Source organism: Chlorocebus sabaeus, chromosome 22, assembly GCF_047675955.1.
Source record: "Chlorocebus sabaeus isolate Y175 chromosome 22, mChlSab1.0.hap1, whole genome shotgun sequence".
Taxonomy (NCBI): domain Eukaryota; kingdom Metazoa; phylum Chordata; class Mammalia; order Primates; family Cercopithecidae; genus Chlorocebus; species Chlorocebus sabaeus.
The window spans coordinates 89,975,191-89,997,889 of NC_132925.1; the positions used below are offsets into that span (position 1 = coordinate 89,975,191).

General features: G+C 55.5%; 3 protein-coding genes across 6 annotated transcripts; 2 read left to right on the forward strand and 1 right to left on the reverse strand.

Moving 5' to 3' along the window:
• Positions 1 to 995: 995 nt before the first annotated feature.
• UBA7 (ubiquitin like modifier activating enzyme 7) lies at positions 996 to 9,786 on the forward strand. Of its 4 annotated transcripts, none has more exons than XM_038003903.2 (24): positions 997 to 1,256; positions 1,331 to 1,499; positions 1,598 to 1,732; positions 1,813 to 1,919; positions 2,245 to 2,335; positions 2,440 to 2,575; positions 2,776 to 2,873; positions 2,966 to 3,112; positions 3,526 to 3,708; positions 3,889 to 3,996; positions 4,149 to 4,229; positions 4,309 to 4,464; positions 4,553 to 4,718; positions 4,798 to 5,003; positions 5,102 to 5,166; positions 5,256 to 5,439; positions 5,517 to 5,591; positions 5,841 to 6,024; positions 6,527 to 6,609; positions 6,882 to 6,974; positions 7,067 to 7,258; positions 8,827 to 8,919; positions 8,996 to 9,096; positions 9,558 to 9,786. In XM_038003903.2, exons 2-24 carry the CDS (start codon positions 1,353 to 1,355, stop codon positions 9,685 to 9,687), a joined length of 2,961 nt encoding a protein of 986 aa, XP_037859831.1. In that variant the 5' UTR covers positions 997 to 1,256; positions 1,331 to 1,352; the 3' UTR covers positions 9,688 to 9,786. The 4 variants fall into 4 exon arrangements, with proteins under 4 accessions (XP_072866265.1, XP_037859831.1, XP_007982455.1 ...); XM_007984264.3 differs by having other exon boundaries at positions 997 to 1,244; XM_073010164.1 differs by lacking the exon at positions 5,517 to 5,591 and having other exon boundaries at positions 996 to 1,244.
• Positions 9,787 to 9,961: 175 nt separating this feature from the next.
• Positions 9,962 to 11,753, reverse strand: INKA1 (inka box actin regulator 1). The gene is made up of 2 exons (XM_007984266.3): positions 11,532 to 11,753; positions 9,962 to 10,802 (listed from the first exon to the last, which is right to left on the reverse strand). The coding sequence occupies exons 1-2, from the start codon at positions 11,580 to 11,582 to the stop codon at positions 10,005 to 10,007; spliced, it is 849 nt and encodes a 282-aa protein (XP_007982457.1). The 5' UTR covers positions 11,583 to 11,753; the 3' UTR covers positions 9,962 to 10,004.
• Positions 11,754 to 12,039: 286 nt separating this feature from the next.
• CDHR4 (cadherin related family member 4) lies at positions 12,040 to 21,896 on the forward strand. Its single transcript, XM_073009601.1, is given in 15 exon segments — positions 12,040 to 12,306; positions 14,740 to 14,805; positions 15,009 to 15,302; positions 15,393 to 15,555; positions 15,624 to 15,715; positions 17,153 to 17,339; positions 18,242 to 18,587; positions 18,703 to 18,856; positions 19,110 to 19,203; positions 19,771 to 19,910; positions 20,179 to 20,323; positions 20,410 to 20,636; positions 20,880 to 21,022; positions 21,531 to 21,587; positions 21,689 to 21,896. Coding segments are annotated over 15 exon segments (2,583 nt in total).
• The last annotated feature ends 803 nt before the right edge of the window (positions 21,897 to 22,699 follow it).

The following is a 22,699-nucleotide window of genomic DNA, read 5'->3' on the forward strand; positions in this document are numbered from 1 at the left end:
TACTTTTAGTAGAGATGGGGTTTCACCACGTTGGCCAGGCTGGTCTCGAACTCCAGACCTCAGGTGGTCCACCCGCCTTGGCCTCCCAAAGTGTTGGGATTACAGGCGTGAGCCACCACGCCTGGCCACATATATGGTAATTGTTGAATGTGTTTGGTATGTTCGTTGTGGGTGATGAAAAATTTTGGAACTAGATAGACGTGATGGTTGAACAACACTGTGGATGCACTAAATGCCACTGAATTGTACACTTTAAAATGGTTAATTTTATGTTACAAGAATTTCACCTAAATTAACGACAACAACGAAAAAGAACTTAAGACAGCACTCGGTTTGGCTATTATGAAGTTTCGTGAGAAACAGTGGTCCATCTCCCAGAGAACTGGCCCCAGGTTCCTAAGAAGGCAAAAGGGGCCAGGCGCGGTGGCTCAAGCCTGTAATCCCAGCACTTTGAGAGGCCGAGACGGGCGGATCACTAGGTCAGGAGATCGAGACCATCCTGGCTAACACGGTGAAACCCCGTCTCGACTAAAAAATACAGAAAACTAGCCAGGCGAGGTGGCGGGCGCCTATGGCCGCAGCTACTGGGGAGGCTGAGGCAAGAGAATGGCATGAACCCAGGAATCGGAGCTTGCAGTGAGCTGAGATCCTGCCACTGCACCCCAGCCTGGGCAACAGAGCGAGACTCCATCTCAAAAAAAAAAAAAAAAAAAAAAAAAAGAGGGCAAAAGGACACACCTGTGAAGGGTACACAGGCCCTCTCTGCACTATTTTTTTTGCAACTTCTTGCAAGTCTATAATTATTTCAAAATAAAAGTCTAAAAGGAAAATAAGAACATGTATGAATGTGGCTGCCCCTTGCCTCCCACCCTCAGGTCTGACACTCAGAGACTGATCACCTCTTGGAGTCCTGGAACTCATCCCAGGTTTTAGACCCTGATTGGCCTGTCTGGGGCCGGAGTCTGGAGGCAGGATCAGGAGCCTGCTCAGAGCGTAGTTTCACTTTCACTTTTCTTTTCTCCAGAGGAGCCAGGAAGAGAGCTGTGACCAGCAGCGTCCCTTATTCCCTTGGCCTTGGTTCTTGTTTGCACTAGCTACAGCAGGGCACTGGCCCCTACTGTCACTGCCTCCTAAACAAAGACCCTATCTCTGAGCGCTGCAGCCTACTGTTCAGCCCCAGGTTTGAGGATGGATGCCCTAGATGCTTCGAAGCTGCTGGATGAGGAGCTGTATTCAAGACAGCTGTGAGGCCCCAGGTGAGGGGTGGAGAATGGGGGATGGTCTTCAGACCTTGATCTGCAACTGCTTGCCTCCTGCTTCCCATCCACAGGTATGTGCTGGGCTCACCTGCCATGCAGAGGATTCAGGGAGCCAGGGTCCTGGTGTCAGGCCTGCAGGGCCTGGGGGCTGAGGTGGCCAAGAACTTGGTCCTGATGGGTGTGGGCAGCCTTACTCTGCATGATCCTCACCCCACCTGCTGGTCCGACCTGGCTGCCCAGGTAAGTGTCCTGGGGGGCTATGGGCTGCCAGACCAAGGTGGGGGCATGGCCCAAGAGGACTCCTGTCTTTGCTCAGGCTGCACTGGCTCTCTCCCTAGTTTCTCCTCTCAGAGCAGGACTTGGAAAGGAGCAGAGCTGAGGCCTCTCAAGAGCTCTTGGCTCAGCTCAACAGAGCTGTCCAGGTCGTTGTGCACACGGGTGACATCACTGAGGACCTGCTGTTGGACTTCCAGGTCAGCTCAGGCCTGCAGCCCTCAAGAGCAGGAAGGGCTGGGCAGTGGTTTTAGCCCTGCTGATTACAGTGTCCACCCAGGTGGTGGTGCTGACTGCTTCAAAGCTGGAGGAGCAGCTGAAGGTGGGTACCTTGTGCCATAAGCATGGAGTTTGCTTTCTGGCGGCTGATACCCGAGGACTTGTGGGGTGAGTAAGACTGCCTGCCCGGCCTACCGTATTATAGCCAGCAACTGGCCCCATGCTGTCCTCAGCTCCAGGCTTGCTCCAGTGCCCCTCCAACCAGCCTCAGGTCTATATCAGCATGCCTTTCTGATTCTGGTCCCCAGTCCTGCCCTCTGGTTCCTCCAACCTAACCTCCAGACCTGCTCCAGTAACCCTCTCAAATTCAAGTTCCCAAGCCTCTCCTTGCATTCCTTTCCCAATTCTTGCCCTCTGGCCCTGCCCTCGTATCCCCTATCCTTAAGTACAACCTGTAAGCTGCCTCAGTGACCCCCCTACCACCCCATCTCAGGCAGTTGTTCTGTGACTTTGGTGAGGACTTCACTGTGCAGGACCCCACAGAGGCAGAACCCCTGACAGCTGCCATCCAGCACATCTCCCAGGTGGGTGCTGAGCTGTAGACATTCACTTGCTGACCAAGGAGAGGCTGCCAGGGCCTGTGGAAGGCAGGTCCAGGCACCCCTGAGCCAAGCCTCCTCCTACTCAGGGCTCCCCTGGAATTCTCACTCTGAGGAAAGGGGCCAATACCCACTACTTCCGTGACGGAGACTTGGTGACTTTCTCAGGAATTGAGGGAATGGTTGAGCTCAACGACTGTGATCCCCGGTCTATCCATGTGCGGGGTAAGCCAATCCCATTCCAACTCCAGGCGCAGCACCCAAGCCTCCACTGGGAGTGAGCACAGCCTGGCCCTTGGAATGGGTTTTTCTCCCTCCACCTTCTATAAGGTGCAGCAAGGTCTGGGACACAGATGCAAGATAGGATGGGGTGTGGGAACTACTCAGGCTCAAGGATCATACTGACTAGACTGGACCTCCCTCAGAGGATGGGTCCCTGGAGATTGGAGACACAACAACTTTCTCCCGGTACTTGCGTGGTGGGGCCATCACTGAAGTCAAGAGACCCAAGACTGTGAGACATGTGAGTGCAAGTGCATCTGAGGTAGGGGAGCTTGGTTGCCTTGAGGGGCCCATAGCATTCTGGACTAGACCCTTAGCCAGGTGCCCTTGCAGAAGTCCCTGGACACAGCCCTGCTCCAGCCCCATGTGGTGGCCCAGAGCTCCCAGGAAGTTCACCGTGCCCACTGCCTGCATCAGGCCTTCTGTGCACTGCACAAGTTCCAGCATCTCCATGGCCGGCCACCCCAGCCCTGGGATCCTGTGAGTGGCCCTGTTGCTCCCACCCCCAGGCTCTATCATTTATTGGGGTCCCATCTGCCAGAGGCAACAATGACCGTTCACAAATCCAAGTTTGATCTTCCAACACTGCAGCCTTTAGAGTAGAGGCTGGTTCCATGGAAGTGCCAGGCACACATCCTGGGGACCCCTGCTATACCCTGACCCCTCAGATCTGTGTTGGAAGCTGCACTTAGATTAGTGAAGCCTCTTGGGCTGCTGTCTGGTACTGAACATCCTCTGGTGGTGCTGCACAGGCTGGCAGCAGGGCCAGGCTTTCCCACCCAGGCTTCTGCTTCCTCTTCTGTGGAACAGGGTGGATGGAGGGTGGCTGGAAGGATTTGAGTCAGGAGTGGAGCTCAGGCTGGGGCTACTGTGCCACAGAGTCCTACCAACAGGTTGATGCAGAGACCGTGGTGGGCCTGGCCCAGGACCTGGAACCACTGAAGTGGACAGAGGAAGAGCCACTGGAACAGCCACTGGATGAGGCCCTAGTGCGGACAGTCGCCCTAAGCAGTGGAGGTGTCTTGAGCCCTATGGTGGCCATGCTGGGTGCAGTAGCTGCCCAGGAAGTGCTGAAGGTAGGCACAGGCATAGGTGTGGGGGGTACTGGGAAGATGTGGAGATCGGTGTGTGTGTCAGAGGGCACCCAGCACCAGATAGCAGCCCTGGAGGCTTCACCAACCTGGGTGTAGCCTCCAGCCAGGATCTGAAGGGGTCAGGAGGTGGCAGCAGTGCCCAGCCTGAAGTGCTGCCCCTAGGCAATCTCCAGGAAGTTCATGCCTCTGGACCAGTGGCTTTACTTTGATGCCCTCGATTGTCTTCCGGAAGATGGGGAGCTCCTTCCCAGTCCTGAGGACTGTGCCCCGGTGAGAGCCTGGGATAGGGGTACAAGCCTTGTCCAAAATCAGGACTAGGGGAGAAACATAAGGAATGGCCTCCCGGTCCTGATTCAGAAAACTCATTGTAAGAAGGAGATGCAGGCCAGTAGCCATCACTGACCCCTATCTCTGTCCCCTAGAGAGGCAGCCGCTATGATGGGCAAATTGCAGTGTTTGGGGCTGGTTTTCAGGAGAAACTGAGTCGCCAGCACTACCTCCTGGTGAGCTGTGGGGTGAGACTGGGAATGCCTTTAGAAGAGCCAGCCCAGCCTCTCTGGCTAAGGCTGTTCCTGCCAACAGGTGGGTGCTGGTGCCATTGGTTGTGAGCTGCTCAAAGTCTTTGCCCTAGTGGGACTGGGGGCCAGGAACAGCGGGGGCTTGACTGTTGTCGACATGGACCACATAGAGCGCTCCAATCTCAGCCGTCAGTTCCTTTTCAGGTCCCAGGACATTGGTGTGAGTACTGATCCCTCCCCACACTCCTGCATCCCAGACCGTCCTCCCATACAGCTTCCTACCCAACATCTTCCTGCCGTCTTCCCAGAGACCCAAGGCAGAGGTGGCTGCAGCAGCTGCCCAGCGCCTGAACCCAGACTTACAGGTGATCCCGCTTACCTACCCACTGGATCCCACCACAGAGCACATCTATGGGGATAACTTTTTCTCCCATGTGGATGGCGTGGCTGCTGCCCTGGACAGTTTCCAGGCCCGTGAGTGCTTGACTTTGGAGATCAGTCCCTTGCCCACAGCTGTGCCAGCCCCACTTCTGACCCGCTGTTCCCTTGCCAGGGCGCTATGTAGCTGCTCGTTGCACCCACTATCTGAAGCCACTGCTGGAGGGAGGCACATTGGGCACCCGGGGCAGTGCTAAAGTATTCATGCCACATGTGACTGAGGCCTACAGAGCCCCTGCCTCAGCTGCAGCTTCTGAGGATGCCCCCTACCCTGTCTGTACTGTGCGGCACTTCCCTAGCACAGCCGAGCACACCTTGCAGGTAGGAAGCACCCTGGAGACTCCCACCCTACCCAGCTCAGCCCTCAGCTGCAGACCTATTCTCCACCTGACACCTCACTCTTCCTCCTTCCTCCACAGTGGGCCCGGGATGAGTTTGAGGGACTCTTCCGACTGTCTGCAGAGACCATCAACCGCCACCAACAGTAAGGCCACCAACAGGGGCAGATAGGAGTCCAGGGCTCCAAGTACGAGTCTGCAGGACTCAGTCTCACACTTCTTCCTCTCTCTGCAGGGCACACACTTCCCTGGCAGACATGGATGGGCCACAGACACTCACTTTACTGAAGCCGGTGCTTGGGGTCCTGGGAGTGCGTCCACAGAACTGGCAAGACTGTGTGGCGTGGGCTCTTGGCCACTGGAAACTCTGCTTCCATTATGGCATCAAACAGCTGCTGAGGCACTTCCCACCTAATAAAGTGTGTGGCTAGGGGTTGGGATGCTGGGGGCTCAGAGGGACCAGACTGAGCCCAGCAGCTTCTACTTACCTACCTAGGTGCTTGAGGATGGAACTCCCTTCTGGTCAGGTCCCAAACAGTGTCCCCAGCCCTTGGAGTTTGACACCAACCAAGTGAGTGGGATTCCCTAGGGAGCTCCAAGATAGAGATGTGGCCCTCAGAGCAGAGGCTGGCATTTCTGCATTCTGCAGAGATGCGCAGATGCCCAGAGACAGCCATGCTTGTGCACATATGGGTGTCTACATGTGAGGCAAAGGCAGGCACTCAAACAGATCCACAAATGGAGAGTGACCCCTACCCCATGCACCCATACATGCTCACTCACACCCATGCCTCTGCTCCTGTTCTTGGTCTGGCTGCAGGACATACACCTCCTCTACGTACTGGCAGCTGCCAACCTGTATGCCCAGATGCATGGGCTGCCTGGCTCACAGGACTCAACTGCACTCAGGGAGCTGCTGAAGCTGCTGCCACAGCCTGACCCCCAACAGATGGCCCCCATCTTTGCTAGTAATCTAGAGCTGGCTTCAGCTTCTGCTGAGTTTGGTGAGGCTCCTGGCCCTGGCCCCCCAGGCTGTCTTTCAAAGGCCTGAACCTGAACTGTCCTCAGCCTGTGCTGCAGAAGGAAGATAGGCCCTAGGGGATCTACAGCCAATTCGCTACCTGTCAGGCCTCCTAACCTCACTCCTCCATAGTTTCAGGCTTATTCTCTGGTCCCTCAGTAGGTCTTCTTCCTGCTGCCTACACCACATCCCAGTTCTTGTGGCAGATTCTTGGCAAAATAAATAAGTAAATAAATCCACTGGCTCCTGGGGAGTGCCTAGCTATGGCCTGCAGGTGAGGACAGAGTCACAGAGGTCATGCACACAAATGGGTGAAGACTGGGGCTTCTAGAGGGGAGATTGTAGCATTAATTAAGGGGGCTTCTTGATTTGATCAGGGAATAGTAAGTGACAGGCTTGGCAAAGACCAAGAATAGGCACAGGGCTCCAGGAAGAGTGCAGGAGACAGGGGCTAAGGACTGCCTCAACATCCCCTCCCCTGACAGGCCCTGAGCAGCTGAAGGAACTGAACAAAGCCCTGGAAGTCTGGACTGTGGGCCCTCCCCTGAAACCTCTGATGTTTGAGAAGGTGGGAGCCCAAGTGGCAGTGAGGAGTGGAGCTGGGGAGTTTGTGGAGAAAAGTCAGTAGCTAATAAGGTAGTTTTGGAGCCCCTTGGCCTGAATTCTCCCAGCAAGGCCCTGGAAGCAGCTCACATTCCCTGAACCTCAGCCTGTCTGATCAAGAGGAGATGGGGGGCACCCCCCCACAGAACTGTGTGGAGACCTGTGCAGTGGCACACAGTGGGCCATGGTGAGGGGCACGGTTGCAGTGTTAACACTACTTTGACTTGGACCTTACAGGATGATGACAGCAACTTCCATGTGGACTTTGTGGCAGCGGCAGCTAGCCTGCGATGTCAGAACTATGGGATTCCACCGGTCAACCGTGCCCAGGTAACCCCACCCCTTGAGGCTCGGGCCTGGAGGTGGGGGCCAAACCCTGGCCCTATGCCTTGGGCCCACACAAAATCTCTTGTCCTTGGCAGAGTAAGCGAATTGTGGGCCAGATTATCCCAGCCATTGCCACCACTACAGCAGCCGTGGCAGGCCTGTTGGGCCTGGAGCTGTATAAGGTGGTGGGTGGGCCACGGCCTCGTAGTGCCTTTCGCCACAGCTACCTACATCTGGCTGAAAACTACCTCATCCGCTATATGCCTTTTGCCCCAGCCATCCAGACGGTGAGCCCATGATACCCCACCCTTAGCCCCACTAGGCCTAGGTTTCCCCTGCACCTGCCCACACAGGCCCCAATCTAGCTGCCAGCTCTCACTGAGATTCAGACTGTGCAGGAGTCCTGAAGACTCCCTCCAGCCTTCTTCCTGCTGTGAAGCCAGGCTGGGACCCGTCAGACACAGGAAGCAACCATCAGCCATCCTCACCCCCAACCCTCCAAAGCCCAGGATCTGGGGGAGCTTCAGCTTTAACTCATTAGTGGAGCCAGACATCCCCTACAGTCCCCTCCTTCCTTGGAGTACCCCTGAGGGGTAGGTGGTGGGGAGGGGACCAGGGCCTCAGCACCAGAAAGAGTCTAGCTTCCCCCTGCATGATACGGGGGCCCTGGCCTACCTCCTGCAAGCTGAGTTAAAGGATAATAAGCTTGCCACTAGAGGTGTGGCGTCTGCAGCCCTGAGTGTGTTTGTGTCACAGGTGTGAGTGCAACCGGGGTCTGGGTATCCCTGGAGTGTGGGTATGGAAGGAGCAAGTTTGCACATCTGTGTGTCAGATGGGAGTGCAGGGCTTCCATCTTCCTGTGTCCTCAATGTGGGTCTGCATGGAGATACATGTGGGCACACATGTGTGTGTTCCTGGGCTTGTGGGGATTTGTGTTCTTGTGACTGCAGGGCTGTGAATGCCTCCAGCCATGTGCTCAGGCTCTGCAGTGGGCATTTCCTTGGGGCAAGGATGGGGGTAGAAGGAATGCCCTCACGAGGGGAGAGAGCAGAGGTCATGGGCCAGCACTGGGCTTCTGCTGAGCAGCCTGGGGTCCCTCTGGACATAGTACACAGAGCCCCTTTGTTAAGGCACCCTGCCTCTAACCAGCACACAGGCTGCCTTTGTCCACGGAGTGGAGCAGGGCAAGGAGAAGCCCCCATCTCACCTCTAACCTAGTCTCAGCTTGACCCCAGTGTTTTCTTGGGTGCTGATAGGTACCCCCTGTCCTTGTCTCTAGATACCTGCTAGCTTCCCTTCTGTCCTTAGCTCTAGGTACCAGAACCCCAAGACTCTTGGAAGGAAAGAGGGGACAGGAGGAGGAAGCCTGTATGCGTTGTATCCCTGCTGGGGTCTCTGGGACAGTGGGGCCCTGGTGGTCACTGTGGCCTTTGCCCGTGTCCCAATGAGTAGCCCAAGGCACTGGCAATACATATAAGATTGGGGGACAGGATGTGCCCCTCAGCTCCCAGCCTTGTCTCTGAGGAACAAGCAGCTTTATCAGAGGCTGCAGGGGCCCTGCTGTGGGTTTCCTCAGGAAGCACCACCCCCTCATCCCCCACCCTCACGACTGGCCCATGTGATGGATCGTCTGTTTCCCTGTGCGGGCCCCATAGCCCCATTTCCTGTGTTGGCCCCAGCCTGGGCGGGGAGGGGGCTGAGACTCTGGGCCCAGATCCCACCTCCCCCCCACCCTCCACCCCTTGGCTCCTGCTTCCTGCTAGTCCAGCTCTTCCCCTAGGAAAGGCTGCTGGTAACTGGGATGGGGGTTGGGGGTAGGTAAGAAGTCTCTCACTCCTCCTCTACCTCATTCCAGTTCCATCACCTGAAGTGGACCTGTTGGGACCGTCTGAAGGTACCAGCTGGGCAGCCTGAGAGGACCCTGGAGTTGCTGCTGGCTCATCTTCAGGTGTGCCCTGTCCCTACCCCAACCCCCAGGCTCAGCCCAGCCCAGCCCAGCTGGTGTCTGACCTTTCTCCCTCTAGGAGCAGCACGGGTTGAGGGTGAGGATGCTGCTGCACGGCCCAGCCCTGCTCTATTCCGCCGGATGGTCGCCTGAAAAGCAGGCCCAGCACCTGCCCCTCAGGTGAGCCCACCCAGGGCTTTAGACAGGCCCCACCAGTCCCTGGAGGCTGGGGCTAGGGGCCACACAGCCTTCTGTCTTCCCAGCCCCATTCTGGGCTCCTCACATCTTCCCAAGCATTCTTTTGCCAAATGGAGCCAGCAAAAAAGGCTGGAGGTGGGGTGAGGGCCGAGAGCCTGAGGAGGAGTCTTCAGGAGCTGCCTACTTGGCCAGCCCCATGGTCTCCCCACACGCTGCACAGCCCCCGTTTCACAGCCCACTCCCAAGGGACCCATAGCTTCCTGCCTCCTGCTTGCCTCACCAGCTGCTCCTAAAATAGTTTCAGATGTTTCCTGTCTTGAGTAGCTCTTGCTCCTGGCTTGGGCTCCTGATGGCCTGCCAGCACCCTCTCTAGTCCATGCCAGGCTGCCCACTGCCTGCCACTGCTCACCTCTCCAATCTCCCCTAAACCCCACCCCCACTAGGGTGACAGAACTGGTTCAGCAGGTGACAGGCCAGGTACTTGCTCCTGGGCTGCGGGTGTTGGTGCTGGAGCTGAGCTGTGAGGGTGAAGAGGAAGACACTGCCTTTCCACCTCTGCACTATGAGCTGTGACAAGGCAGCCACCCCATCACCTAGCTCAATGGAGCCCTGGATCCCAAGCACTGCATTGTAAGCCCACAGTAGGCACTCAATAAATGCTTGTTGAAGGAAGGCATAGTGGAGAGGATGGATGATAGAACACAGTGCACTAATGCACACAGGTGTGACATGGGCATGACAGGGACCTTCACACAGAGACAAAAATCTCTTCAGATTTGTCTGCCTGGGCAGTGCCTCACAGGGCTGGGGCTGCCTCTTAGTGCCTCAGGGGTATGAAGCCAGGACAGTCTAGAAAAAAGGCTTTTATTGTCCCAGGCTGGAGGGCAGGGTCAGAGGTAGCTGACATCATTGCAGATGATGGGCTGGCGACTACGGCAGCTCATGAGGGCTGCGAAGCGTGAGACATCCGCAGGCATTTCAGGTTCTGGACGAGGTGGGCATGACAGCCGCTTTCCTGCCATAGCTGTCCGCCGAGCCCTGGCCAGCCGGCGCCGAAGCTGCTCGGAGAGGCCAAGCAGGAACTGAGGGGGACGAGCATGGGCACGGTGCCCACCTCCGTCACCTCCTTCACTCCCTGTCTCAGGCAGCTCCATCCAGTTGTGCACCAAGTCAGCAAAGCAATTGTCCCCCAGTACCAGGGGCTGGCGACTGCGACCCCTATTCAGTAGGGCTGCTGTCCAGTCCTCTGCTTCCAGTCCCTGCCAGTGCTCCAGGCAGGCGTCTGGGGTGGACTTGGGCCGTGGACGGTGGACAGGTGGTACACTGGCTACAGGGGCCCTGCTGGGCATGGGGAGGCCACTGACTGAGAGGCGCTGCCTACGAAGGGGCTGTGCTGAGGGTGCTGGGCGCTGGGGAACAGGTAGTTCTTCCTCTCGCCATGTGCTGCCTGACACCTCCGAGAAGCCAGAGTCCCAGTCCAGGGCATGCTCCCTGGGGCCTCCCAAGGCTGCACCCCTGTCTTCTGTCACCACTGCCTCTTCTTCCTCCTCCTCCACACAGCAGACTGAGTCCTCTTCCAAGGCACCTGAGGCCCTAAGCTGGTGGCTGGGCTGTACATCTGGGCCAGTTTGGGGGTTTGGCTGCAGGGGACCAGGCATCGGGGGTGAGCCTGTGTCCCGACCACACAACTGAGGGGAAGAGAGGGCAGAAGTCAGAGAGGTATCACTTGTCACCAGGTCAGCCCAGAGTACAGAGGGTCCAGGAGGGTTAGATAGGCCTGCGGGCCTGGGCAGCAGGGTGCTAGTGAGCACAGGGCAGGCATGGGGTGCTGGCACTCGAAGCTGGTGTGGTTCTCATTCACCGACCTGGTGGCAGTCCTGCAGGCTGCAGCACGCAGGGCTGGGCAAGTCGACACCCGCCACCAGGGCGGGCGGGCAGGCAGTGTTGTGGGCCTGAGCAGGGAAGTAGGTCCTGCCCAGGACTGGAGGGGGATTCAGCTCCCAAAGCCCAAAGCTTTTTTCACAGAAAGAGCGCTTGCTAGGTGAGGGGTAGAGAAGGGAGGCATAGGCCAGCCTGAAGTAGGGGGCGTTCACAGCAGTGCTAGCACCTCGTTAGTCCCTTGCCGCCCCATGCCCCACCCCCAAAGAAGTCCCCCTTCCACTCTCTCCTCCCGCGCCGTTCCAGCAGCACGGCCAGCTGGATGCTGTTATCTGATGCTCAGCGCAGTTCCCAACCCTCCGAAACCCGACGCGGACCACGTGAGCCATATGAGCCGCGCCGCCCCCACCCCGCGCCGCGCCCATTCCGCCTCGGACGGACACGCTGCAGCCACCCCGCACCCGTCTGCTGTTCCGGCCGGGCAGCAGCCTGGCACCCCGCACGCGTCCTCCCTAACCGCACCCGCTCCCGAGCCTCACCAGTTCCCAGCGGAGCTGGCTGAGGAAGCTGTCAAGCCGAGCGCTGTGCATGTCCGTGCCGGGGCCCCCACTGAGCCTACTGGCTCCTCTGGGAACCCCGGCGGAGCCGCGCGGAGAGGGCTGGGCGGGCCGGCCAGCGGCGCCCTCAGCCTCCGCCTGGCTGCGCGGCTCCTCGCTCTCCGTAGCTCCCGCCGCCGCCGCCCCAACATCTGGCAGCCGCGCCCCGCCCAGGCCCCACGGCCAAAGGGGGAGGGGCTAAAACCCGGCGTCCCTGCCGACTCCGCTGCAGTTCTTGTGGGGAAGGGCGGGGTCGTAGCTGGAAGCCGGACGGGGTCGGGCCCGGGATACCCAAGCCCCCAGATGGTTGAGTGGACCCTGCATTTGCTGCGTGACTCAGGACAGATCGCCTCCGTGCGGGGGCCTCATCCTCCCCATTTGTTCAATGGTGAAATAGCGGTCCCTTTCACGGGGCGTCGTGCTGTGCCCGCACATAGGCAGAGCGCCCCGTATGGTCGGACCCAGAGAGGTTGTGGCCCACTCGGGACCTGACCCACGGGACCCATTCCTGAGGCTGGCCTCAGCACTCCCTGAACGGGATGGAAGTGGCGTTCGGCCTGAGGACTCAGAGAGGGTGGGACTTTGTGGCAGCGCACTGGCGGGGCCTCAGCCGCGTTCCAACCGAGCTAGACGGGACTGCCCTCTAGTGGGGAGTGCTCGGCTAGTCGCGAGTCCAGCGGCGACACGCGACCATCGGCATTCCCTCTGCCGGTACCAGGTGCATACTGAGGGTGGGTGCGGGGGTGAGCCTGTCTCCTGAGGTTGCTCTATCAAAGCAGGCTAGGCTCAAGAGTAGTGTAGCTGCAGACAGACTGGACATACCAGCAACAGGAAAATACCAGGGAATGAGGGCCATGGGCTAGCCTGGGGAAGGGCAATCTCAGAGGAGATGACATCAGGATGCAATCAAGAAGAGGGGCATTCTAGGCAGAAGGAGCAGCCAGGAAAAAGACCCCGAGGGACAGGAGCTGGACAGGGCCAAACATAAAGAAGGCCCAGGTGTCTGTGATTGGTGGTGGTGGCAGAAGGGAAAAGGTCAGCAAAACCAGGCTCTAACGGCCTTAGAGCAGAATGTGGGTTTTGTTCTTGGTGTGATGAGGAGCAATGGGGGCCTCTGAGCAGGAATGACCTGGGCTAGCTCTTGTTTAGATAATCCCAGCTGCTTTCAGAAAAGGATTCTGCAATAAGAGTAGAAGCCCCTGCCCTCATCCAGGCAACGAAGGGAGGGCCTAGGCCTGGGCAGGGCAGGTGCACTGAAGGGGGGTCACTTTGGGGTATGCTTTGGAGCTAAAATCAAGTCTTGCTGATGCATGAATGTGGGCAGGAAAAGAGGCATCAAGCATGACTCCTACATTTCTGGCATTAACAGCTGGTTGGATGAAATTGCCATAAACTGATCTAGGAAAGACTGGAGAAGAGTGGATTTGGAGAGGAAAATCCAATGATCATTTATGGACACGTAATCCTTGAGATGCCTGATAGACATCCAAGAGGAGTTGCAGAGTCAGCTGCTAGGGGTATGACTCTGGACTTCAGGACAGAGATCAGCACTGGAGCCTTGGATCTGGGAGGAATAGTGAGTGAAAGGATGGTATGTAAGGCCATAGGCCTGGATGAGGTGGAGTGGGAGGAAATGAGTGTAGAGGGAGACAGCAATCAGGACTGTGCCCTGGGACATTCCACGAGGTGGAGGTAGGGGAGATATGAAGCAGAACTATCAAAGAAGCTGAGCAGAAACAACCAGGAGAAATCTGAGAATGTGGGGACTCAGGAGCCAAGGCATAGGTCATTGGGAACCCTGACAAGGGCAGTTTTGTGTAGAGAGGGACAAACCTGATTAGAGTGTGTGGAGAAGAGAGTGAGGGCTGAAGAACTGGAGACGGCAAATAAAGACAACCTTTTTTTTTTTTTTTTTTTTTTGAGACAAGGCCTCACTCTGTCGCCCAGGCTGAAGTGCAGTGGCATAATCTTGGCTCACTGCAGCCTCGATCTCTTTGCTCAAGTGACCCGCCTATCTCAGCCTCTCAAGTAACTGGGACTACAGGCATGTGCCACCACACCCAGCTAATTTTTTTTTTTTTTTTTTTTTTTTTTTTAAGAGACAGGGTTTCACCATGTTGTACAGGCTGGTCTCGAACTCCTGATCTCAGACGATCCTCCTGCCTTGGCCTCCCCTACAGGCATAAGCTACTGTGCCTGGCCAGAAAACTTTAAAAAATGACATACAAATACAATAAATGGACAGATCTCAGAGTTATAGCTCAATAAATGTTAAAATCTGTAGATACTTGTGCAGCTGCCACCCAGATAAAGATATAGAACATCCTCAGCAACTCCTGGATGCCATCTGGTGCCCTATCCAATTGATATTCCCAACGGTAACCAGTATTTGTATTTCTATTATAAAGGATTCCTTTTGCTTATTGGAGGTAGACAGCCTTTTTTTTTTTTTTTTTGAGACAGGGTCTTGCTCTGTCACTCAGGTTGGAGTACAGTGGCATAATCATGGCTCACTGCAGCCTCGATCTCTTGGGTTCAAGCGGTCCTCTTACCTCAGCCTCCTAAGTAGCTGGGACTACAGGCCTGGATCACCACACCCAACTAATTTTTTGTAAAGATGGGGTCTCACTTTGTTGCCCAGGCTGATATCGAACTCCCGAGCTCAAGTGATCCTCCCACCTCAGCCTCCCAAAGTGCTGGGATTACAGATGTGAGCCACCACACCCAGCAAGTTTTGAGAGATTTTGTTGATGGTTGGGCTCATTTTTTATAGGCAGATAATGTTCTAATAGAGGGGGTGCAGAGTTGAGACTCTGTGGGGTAGCAGGTCCTGGGCCCAGTTTTCCTGGGTGCTGTGATTGCTCTATCTCCAAGGATTGCATTACCAGTTTCCTCATCTGAACCTTAATCCTCCTCTCCTTCCGTGCCCTTAGAGTTGTAATGAATGGGGGCGATGGAAAATGGGATATTCTGAGCCTCTGGAAGCCTGACTGAGGTCTAGAACTCAGTCACCAGGGATGGGCGGGGATAGAATCTGGGAGGCCCAGGAGTCCCACCTGCCCAGCTATGTTTGAGCAACTGACCTGGCAACAGAGTGAGTCAGACAAACAGCCTAGCTTTCTGAAGCTTCCTCTGCTGTCTGTGTCTTCAGGTCATCCTGGTGCTGCTCAGGCTCCTCGTGTTCCTCTTTGCTCTGGTGGTCTCTGGTGAGGAGGTGGTGGGTGGGGGAACCCTAGTTTTCTCTTGGAGTCCTGACCCTTCCCAGATAAGCTACCATAGAGGACAGGGATTGGGGGAGAGGTAGGAAAGTATAAGAATCTGAACCCCTGGCCCTCACCCCTTATCTTGGCTGCTTCCTCAACCAAGTTCTCACTCCCCATCTGCGAAATGTTGGATGCTGGATATAAGGAAAGGCCTTAGCTGTGTGGCCCCGTGGCATGGTCAGGCCCTGTAGCAAAAGGACAGGACTATGCTAGTATATGTGGTTCCATCAGCCTGGGGGCCTCCAACCTGAATTCTCTGCTCTTCACAGATCTCTGCAGGTTTATAAATGTCTCTGAGAAACAGGGCCCTGGCACAATCCTTCAGTTTTTCTCCTTCAACTGCTCCTCCTACACGCCCACACCCACCCTGGAGTTGCTCAATGTCCAGCCACCCACCACCTTCTTCAACCCACCCAGCTTGGCCAGGTGGCAAGGGACCTATGTGGGCAAGGTAAGGTCATGTGTACAACTGGAGACTGTGGGGGCACAAAGGCAGACCTAAAATTTCCAAGCCCCACATGGCACTGCCCACCTACCCCAGTTGACCTTGAGCAGCTCTGCTCGGTTGGATGCCCTTATGGTGAACCACTACAAGCTGCAGCTGAAGTTCACATGTGGCAACCATGTGACGGAGGGATCACTCTCTGTGAATGTGCATCGGGACCTTAGCCATATCCAGTGTGCTGGTCAATTTGCCAGCCCAGGTGAGGCTGTCAGCAGGGGTGGGCAGGCATGGCCTGAACAGATCTTCCCTGACCTCCACTCTGGCCAACTGCGGAAATGATTCAGGTGCCAGAGACAGTCACACCTGGGGCTCGGCTGTACGCTCTGCTCCTCCCAGACTTAGAACTCCACAGAGCCCAGGTGAGCCCAGGACATGGGATGGTGGGTGACAGGATGGGGGCAGGGGGGATGGAGAGAATAAATTAACCCCTGCCTGGCCAGGCACAGCCTGCAGAGGAACCTTGCAGCAGAGGCACAGATGAGCCTCTACATGATGCATGTTCTTGGAGAGAGCTGCTGAGGGCTGCTCACTCCCCAGTGACCATGGCTGTTCCCACAGGGACATCTCAGAGGCTGAGTTCTTTCAAGATCTGCTGTGTGTTCTCAGTTCTCTATGACAATTCTGTATCATTTCTGTAATAAAAAATATATATATAGGTAATGGCCAGGCACGGTGGCTCACACCTATAATCCCAGCACTTTGGGAGGCTGAGGCAGGTGGGCTCAGGAGTTCGAGACCAGCCTGGCCATCACGGTGAGACGCTGTCTCTACTAAAAATACAAAGATTAGCCGGGTGTGGTGGCGTGTGCCTGTAATCCCAGCTACTTGGGAAGCTAGGGCAGGAGAATTGCTTGAACCTGGGAGGTGGAGGTTGCAGTGAGCCAAGATTGTGCCACTGCTCCAGCCTGGCTGACAGAATAAGACTCTGTCTCAAAAAAAAAAAAAAAAAAAAAAAAAATATTTAAAAACAGTAACTCACTTAAAAGCAAAAAGGATTGAGGATTGTGGCCAGGGCTTGGGCTGGAAGGAAGAGATTGTGACCAGGACCTGGGCTGGAGCCCAGGCTGGGATAAGGGTCAGTGGTGAAGCATGAGAAAATTGGGTGTGAGGCTGGGCGCAGTGGCTCACACCTGTAATCCCAGCATTTTGGGAGGCCGAGGCGGGTGGATCACTGGAGGTCAGGAGTTCGTGATCAGCCTGGCCAAAATGGTGAAACCCTATCTCTACTAAAAATACCAAAATTAGCCAGGCGTGGTGGTGGGCACCTGTAATCTCAGCTATTCAGGAGGCTGAGACTGAAGAATCACTTGAACCCAGGAGGTGGAGGCAGGTAGGCAGGCAGGAAGGAAGGAAAGAAAGAAATTAGCTGGGTGTGCTGGTACAGGCCTGTAATCCCAGCTATTCAGGAGGTTGAGGCAGGAGAATCGCTTGAACCCAGGAAGTGGAGGTTGCAGTGAGCTGAGATCGCACCACTGCACTCCAGCTTGGGTGACAGAGTGAGACTCTGTCTCAAAAAAAAGAAGGAAGGAAAGAAAGAAAGAAGGAAAGAAGGAAGGAAGCAGAGAGAGAAGGAAAGAGAGAAGGAAAGAAAGAAAAGAAGGAAGGAAGGAGGGAGGGAGGGAGGGAGGGAGGGAGGGAGGGAGGGAAGGAAGGAAGGAAGGAAGGAAAAGAAAAGAAAGTAAGTTGGGTGTAGGCAGGTGCCTGCTGGGTTGCTGGAGGGTTGCTGCTGGGTTGTTGATGGGGGTGCTCAGGGCACTTGGGGTTGAATGGGGTTGCCAGCATCTCTGTTCTGTCAGTTGAGCATTATCAGTGCCCAGGACCTGCCACACTTCCCTGTACCTTTCTCCATCAATGAGCAAGGTTGGCTGCAGGCACCATCCCAGGGCCTCCTAGGCCAGGCTCGAAAGGTGAGCATGACCTGGAATCTGGGAGTGTCCATGGATTGGGTAGAGCTCCTATCTTTTAGAAATTTGTTTATTCTTGGCCTCCTTGGCCTCCTCAACTAACACTGACTTTCTCAGACCTGGACCTGCTGCTCGGTTGTCCTCCCACCTTAGCTTGGTTCTGTGCTGGGCTCTGGAGTTCTAGAAAGAAGAGAAATCCCTCTCTCTGGGAATTCACAAGTCCTCTAATAGAAAGAAATGTGTTTAGGGCAATCACACAGTAAAAGAAAGTCTTGGGTAATGGCCGGGCATGGTAGCTCACCCATGTAATCCTAGCACTTTGGGAGGCTGAGGTGGGTGTTGTCACCTGAGTTCAGGGGTTCAAGACCAGCCTGGCCAACATGGAGAAACCCCGTCTCTACTAAAAATACAAAAATTAGCCAAGTGTGGTGGCACATGCCTGTAATTCCAGCTACTCAGGAGGCTGAGGCAGGAGAATTGCTTGAACCCAGGGGATGGAGGTTGCAGTGAGCCGAGATCATACTACTGTGCTCTAACCTGGGCAAAAAAAAAAAACAAAAAAGTTCTGAGTAAAGTGGTCAGTGCAGTCTGGAGGTGGCTTTCAGCAACTCTAAGATGATAATTCACATTGTCAATGATTCAGATATCACTCTTGGGCTGTTTGCATCCTAATGGAATAATTTATGGCCCAAAGATATGGGGCTCAAAGGAATACTTGTCAGCAGGGTGACAGGTCATGGGGATCATGGGGAAGAGTGGAAGTTGAGGCTTCTTTTGCAGATCCTAAGTGAGATTGCCTATTTAAGGGGAGGACTGGGCATAGACAAAGAGGTGGACACACACACACTCTGGCTCCTTTTCTGTTCTGGGTGCACCACAGGTCTTCCAGCTGCAGATCTTCTCCATCGGTCATGATGAGAGGTGTTGAGGGAGGGGCGGGTACTGGGATGCCTCTGTGGCTGGTCCAGAGGTGACCCATAGTACCTTTTCACCTTCCTATTTGGGGGCCTGGTCTTGGAGAAGGCAGCAGGAGGGCCAGGCTCAGCGGCCTCCTTTGCCTATGGATCTGGTGGGCTGGTGGGAGTGGGACTGAGCTGGGAGCGGGGCTGATCTCTGTGTTCCCTGACCCTCTCACCCCATGCAGCAGACAGTGTGGTCCAGACCACGATGCCCTGGAGTTAGCTCACACCCCAGGCACTTCGGTTTCCAGGCTGCAGGTGAAGTCCTTTGAGCAGCACCAGCTGTGGGCCAGTGCCAAGCTCAAGCTCACCATGAATGTGCGGCTGGTCAACCTCTGACCTCCACGCTGCCTCCCAGTGCTTCTGGTGTGAGTACACAGGAATCTTACCTGGGCTGCTGGGGCCACAGCCATGACTCAGGGTGCTGCCAGACTCCCGCCTTGCTGCCACGGCATACTCTCAGGTCCCACGGCATACTCTCAGGTCCCAAATCCCCGAGGCTGCACCTGTGGGTGCCGTGCTGAATATTCTCACTTGTGAAGATCTGGACTCTGTTGACGCCACCCTGGACTACAAGCTGTGGTTCCGCAGCTCTTCCAACCCTGCCAGCCTCTGCCTTTATGACAGAGTCCTTGAGGTGCCCAGTCCCAGCTCCCAGACCCACTTGCAGGGTGCTTGCAGTGGGAAGGCGTGGGTGGGCCAAGGGTCTCTGAGAGCTGAGACCATGGGAGTGGGGGTGGGAGGGATGGCTGTTGAGCCAACCTGTGTTGCAGTCTGGAAAACAGGATCCAGGCAGGATATTTGTGGATGCCCTGGCCTGCAGCAGCCCCGTGTGGCTCAGGGCTCTCTCAGGCCCTGACTGGACCTCACTTTCTAGCCCCTTTGGCTAGGTGAATGCCACACTGGACTGTGACACTCCTGGAACCTGCTTCCAGCATGCAGTCTCCATCCTGGTGCTCGATTGTGGCCAGCCCCAGATGACCAGTGAGTAACCACACCCGGCCTGGACACCTAGGACAAGGCTGTTCTGTCCTCCTGCTTCCCATGCTCAGGACAGGGTCATCTCTCCTCCTTTAGAATCCAGTAGGGCAGGGTTGTCTCCATTTCAGACCCTGAGGATATATCTCTTAGACCCCCAGCAGGGGAAGGCTTCTGCCCTACCTTTAGACCCTCTCACTCTTTAGACCCCCCAGGGCAGGGCTCCTCAGACCCCCAGTTCAGGGATAGGCACCCCAGGCCAGCTCCTTGACTGCCAAATGACCTCCAATTGAGGCGCCGGTACTGGTGATGGTGACACCCATCAATGAGTTCTCCCCAGCCTGTGCCCCTCGCACATTCCAGGTTCAGGAGGATGCAGTGCCCCACACTCTGCTGGGCTCTGTGGTGGGCATGGATATGGATTATCCTCATGACAACATTAAGTACTACACCTCTGGTGGTCCTACCACCTTTGCTGTGGACAATCTCAGTGGTACATCCACCCCAGGGCTTGGATGGAAACGGCGAGCCAGAGTTGGCTCTGCAGGCTGAGGCTGTTGTCCCCCCTTCTAGGGGAAGTTTACCTCCTGGAACCTTTGGACTATGAGCAGCAGAGGCTGTACAGGCTCACTGTCCTGCTGATTGACCATGGCCAAGAACAGAACCCCAACTATCACCGCTCAGGCTCCTGTACCATTACCATCAAGGTTGAGGTAACTGTGTCCTAAGGCTTTGGAAATAAATACTTGGAAAGATAGGAGTTCAGATCGCCCTGTGGTGTTCTGTTTTTCCACTCTGTGCCTCGGTTTCTTCCACGAGTTGGCTGGAGAGGAGTGGGGCCTAATTGTGGAAAGCTCTGGAGCCTGTTGTGTGATGCTTTGATCCCTTTAGGCTCCGGCTGTGGTGAGAAGAAGTTGAGGGGCTGACTCGGAGGTTTAGGGGGTGGGTTCTACCCACTCCTAACCTGGTTCCTTTCTGCAGGATGTGAATGACCATGCCCCCGAATGTGAGCCCCCATTTCAGGAACTCACCATCTATGCTCCTCTGGGCTGTAGTGTGGAGGTGACCAAGGTGTCATGCCGGATCCCTCAGGAGCCACAGCACCTGACCTATTCCTATAGCATTGTGGAAGGAAGGGGACATGGGCACCACCAGGTTGTGAGTGAGGGGCAGGCCAAGGCCAGCAATGGTTTCTTCCTCCTGTCACTCTGATTTCAGGGAATAGCCAGAACTGATTCATCCTGCAAGAGGCCATCCTGGTACACAGTGACCTTGTGTTGGGGCCCTTCTGGCCACAGCAGCCCTGTACCTATGATCTACTGATCTGTGTGGCCGATGCAGGCCGCTCCACCCCTGACCTCAGCACCACAGCCACCATTATTGTGCACCTAGTTCACCGGAGGGCCAGCACAGTGGCCACCAGCACCCACAGAACCACAGTGAGGAGGCTCCTTGGGCCCTCAGTGGGGTGGGAAGGGTGGACCTTGGAAAGTGAGGAGACCCAGTTTTTCGGGTGGAACTATGGGAAAGGCAGTTCAGAGGGAAGTGCTGAGTGCAGAGAGCCCAGAGGTGTTGAAGAGCAAATCACGGGTGTGGGGTGGCCTAGCCCAGGGAGGGGTTGGAAGGCTGGATGGTCAGGGCATTTTGGCAAGGCAGTGGTGAGGCTGTGGCCTCCTTTTCAGGTGCCCTCAATGATGACACCCATGCTCGTGACAGACACAGAGGCTTTCTGGCAACCACAGCCCTGGTTTGTGGTGGTGTTGACAGCAACTGGTGCTCTTCTCCTCTTGGCCCGAGACTGGCTTCTTGGCAGGCTCCTCCAGGGGTAGGGATCCTATCCTTGTGCTCCCTACCTGCCCCCAACCCACCTATGGACCCCAGTTGTGATGGGTGGTTTCACCCAAGATTAGATGACAATGCCCAAGTGGGTGGGTGACAAACTGATATTGAGGAGGGCTGCTCTCCCTCCAGAGGTCTTTAAATTAGGGTCAGAGAGACACTGGGAGGAAGCAACTTCCATCACCAGCAGAATCCAGTCTTGAAATGGGGGGAGGGTTGATAAACTCAGGGCTTGAAACTGTGAGTCTGTCATGCATTGGGCATTTACCCCTATTCCTGACTTCTGCCCTCCACTGGAAAGCTTTCCTGCTCCTGTAGACTCTGAAGTTCCTTGTGGACATAGGACTGAGCCCGGGGAATGGGGATGTAATGATGTGGGCACTGCATACAGACACTGGTTATTCCCAATAAAAGGGGACAAGTGAATGGTACTGGTTCCTGGAGCCAGTAGGCCTACTGCCTTCACTGCTTGGTTACTCCTCCTGGCATTTTAGGTTGGCCCGGCTGCTGCAGGCACCCAGCAAACCAGCCCAGGCTTTGCTGCTAAACAGGTCAGTCTCCTTTGCATACTTCTATGCCTGGGAGCCCATCTCTTAAACTCAGGTTGGGGCCCAGAGCTTTGCCCTGTACTCTTGCTCCTACTTTGCCCCAGCATCCAGGGAACTGAGGGATACATCGAGGGATTCATGGAGGCACCGAAGATGGAAATGTCCCAGGCACCCAGCAGCATCATGAGTCTGGTATGTCAGCTCACCATCTCAAGTAGTGGGCACCAAGGCTGCTCCAGAGTACTCCCCTGCCCCCACCAAGCTTGCCCCTTTTCCCATGAATGGCTATCCCTGTGGAAGTGCCCACACTAGCACCATAAGGATGGAGGAGGCAGGTGGGCTTCTGGCCCCCTAGGGGCAGGTCTTCATCTGCTCTCCTGTGGGCAGGGTTCAATTCATTGCACCTTTCTTTTTTTCCCCTCAGCAGCATTTTGATGGCAGAGCACAGGACTCCCGTGAGTCCCCCTCTTCCTAAACTATTCTCTGCCTGGGCCCTCACCCAATCTGAGTATCTTCTCCTCTCTTTTTTTTTTTTTTTTTTTTTTAATCCAAAATTACCTGTTTTATTTTCGTGTTTATAAAACGAAGAGCTTTTTTTATTTTTTATTTTTATTTTTTTGAGACGGAGTCTCGCTCTGTCGCCCAGGCTGGAGTGCAGTGGCGCAATCTCGGCTCACTGCAAGCTCCGCCTCCCGGGTTCACGCCATTCTCCTACCTCAGCCTCCCGAGTAGCTGGGACTACAGGCGCCCGCCACTGCGCCCGGCTAATTTTTTTCTATTTTTTAGTAGAGACGGGTTTCACCATGGTCTCGATCTCCTGACCTTGTGATCCACCCGCCTCGGCCTCCCAAAGTGCTGGGATTACAGGCATGAGCCACCGCGCCCGGCCACGAAGAGCTTTTTTTCTGGATGGTTTTCTTATCAGCTTTTCATACAACAGTCAAGTAAACCTCGTGGCACTAGCCAGAAATCGTTGCAACTTTGGAACTTCCAAGACAATCTGGCCTCTTATCAATGGGCAGACAGTGACCCTCATTCAAAATGAAGCTGCTAGTCAGTGACATCCGACATTCATTATCTTCACTGGCTGATCGTCCACACCCAGAATGCCATGA

Bases quoted from the DNA above. Each gene is read 5' to 3' on its own strand.
- UBA7 (XM_007984264.3), top strand. From the start codon at position 1,189: ATGGATGCCCTAGATGCTTCGAAGCTGCTGGATGAGGAGCTGTATTCA. The intron at 1,733-1,812 runs GTCAGCTCAGGC...GTGTCCACCCAG, and splicing joins ACCTGCTGTTGGACTTCCAG to GTGGTGGTGCTGACTGCTTC. The intron at 6,610-6,881 runs GTGGGAGCCCAA...TGGACCTTACAG, and splicing joins AACCTCTGATGTTTGAGAAG to GATGATGACAGCAACTTCCA.
- INKA1 (XM_007984266.3), bottom strand. From the start codon at position 11,582: ATGCACAGCGCTCGGCTTGACAGCTTCCTCAGCCAGCTCCGCTGGGAA. The intron at 10,803-11,531 runs GTGAGGCTCGGG...TCTTCCCCTCAG, and splicing joins GCCAGCTCCGCTGGGAACTG to TTGTGTGGTCGGGACACAGG.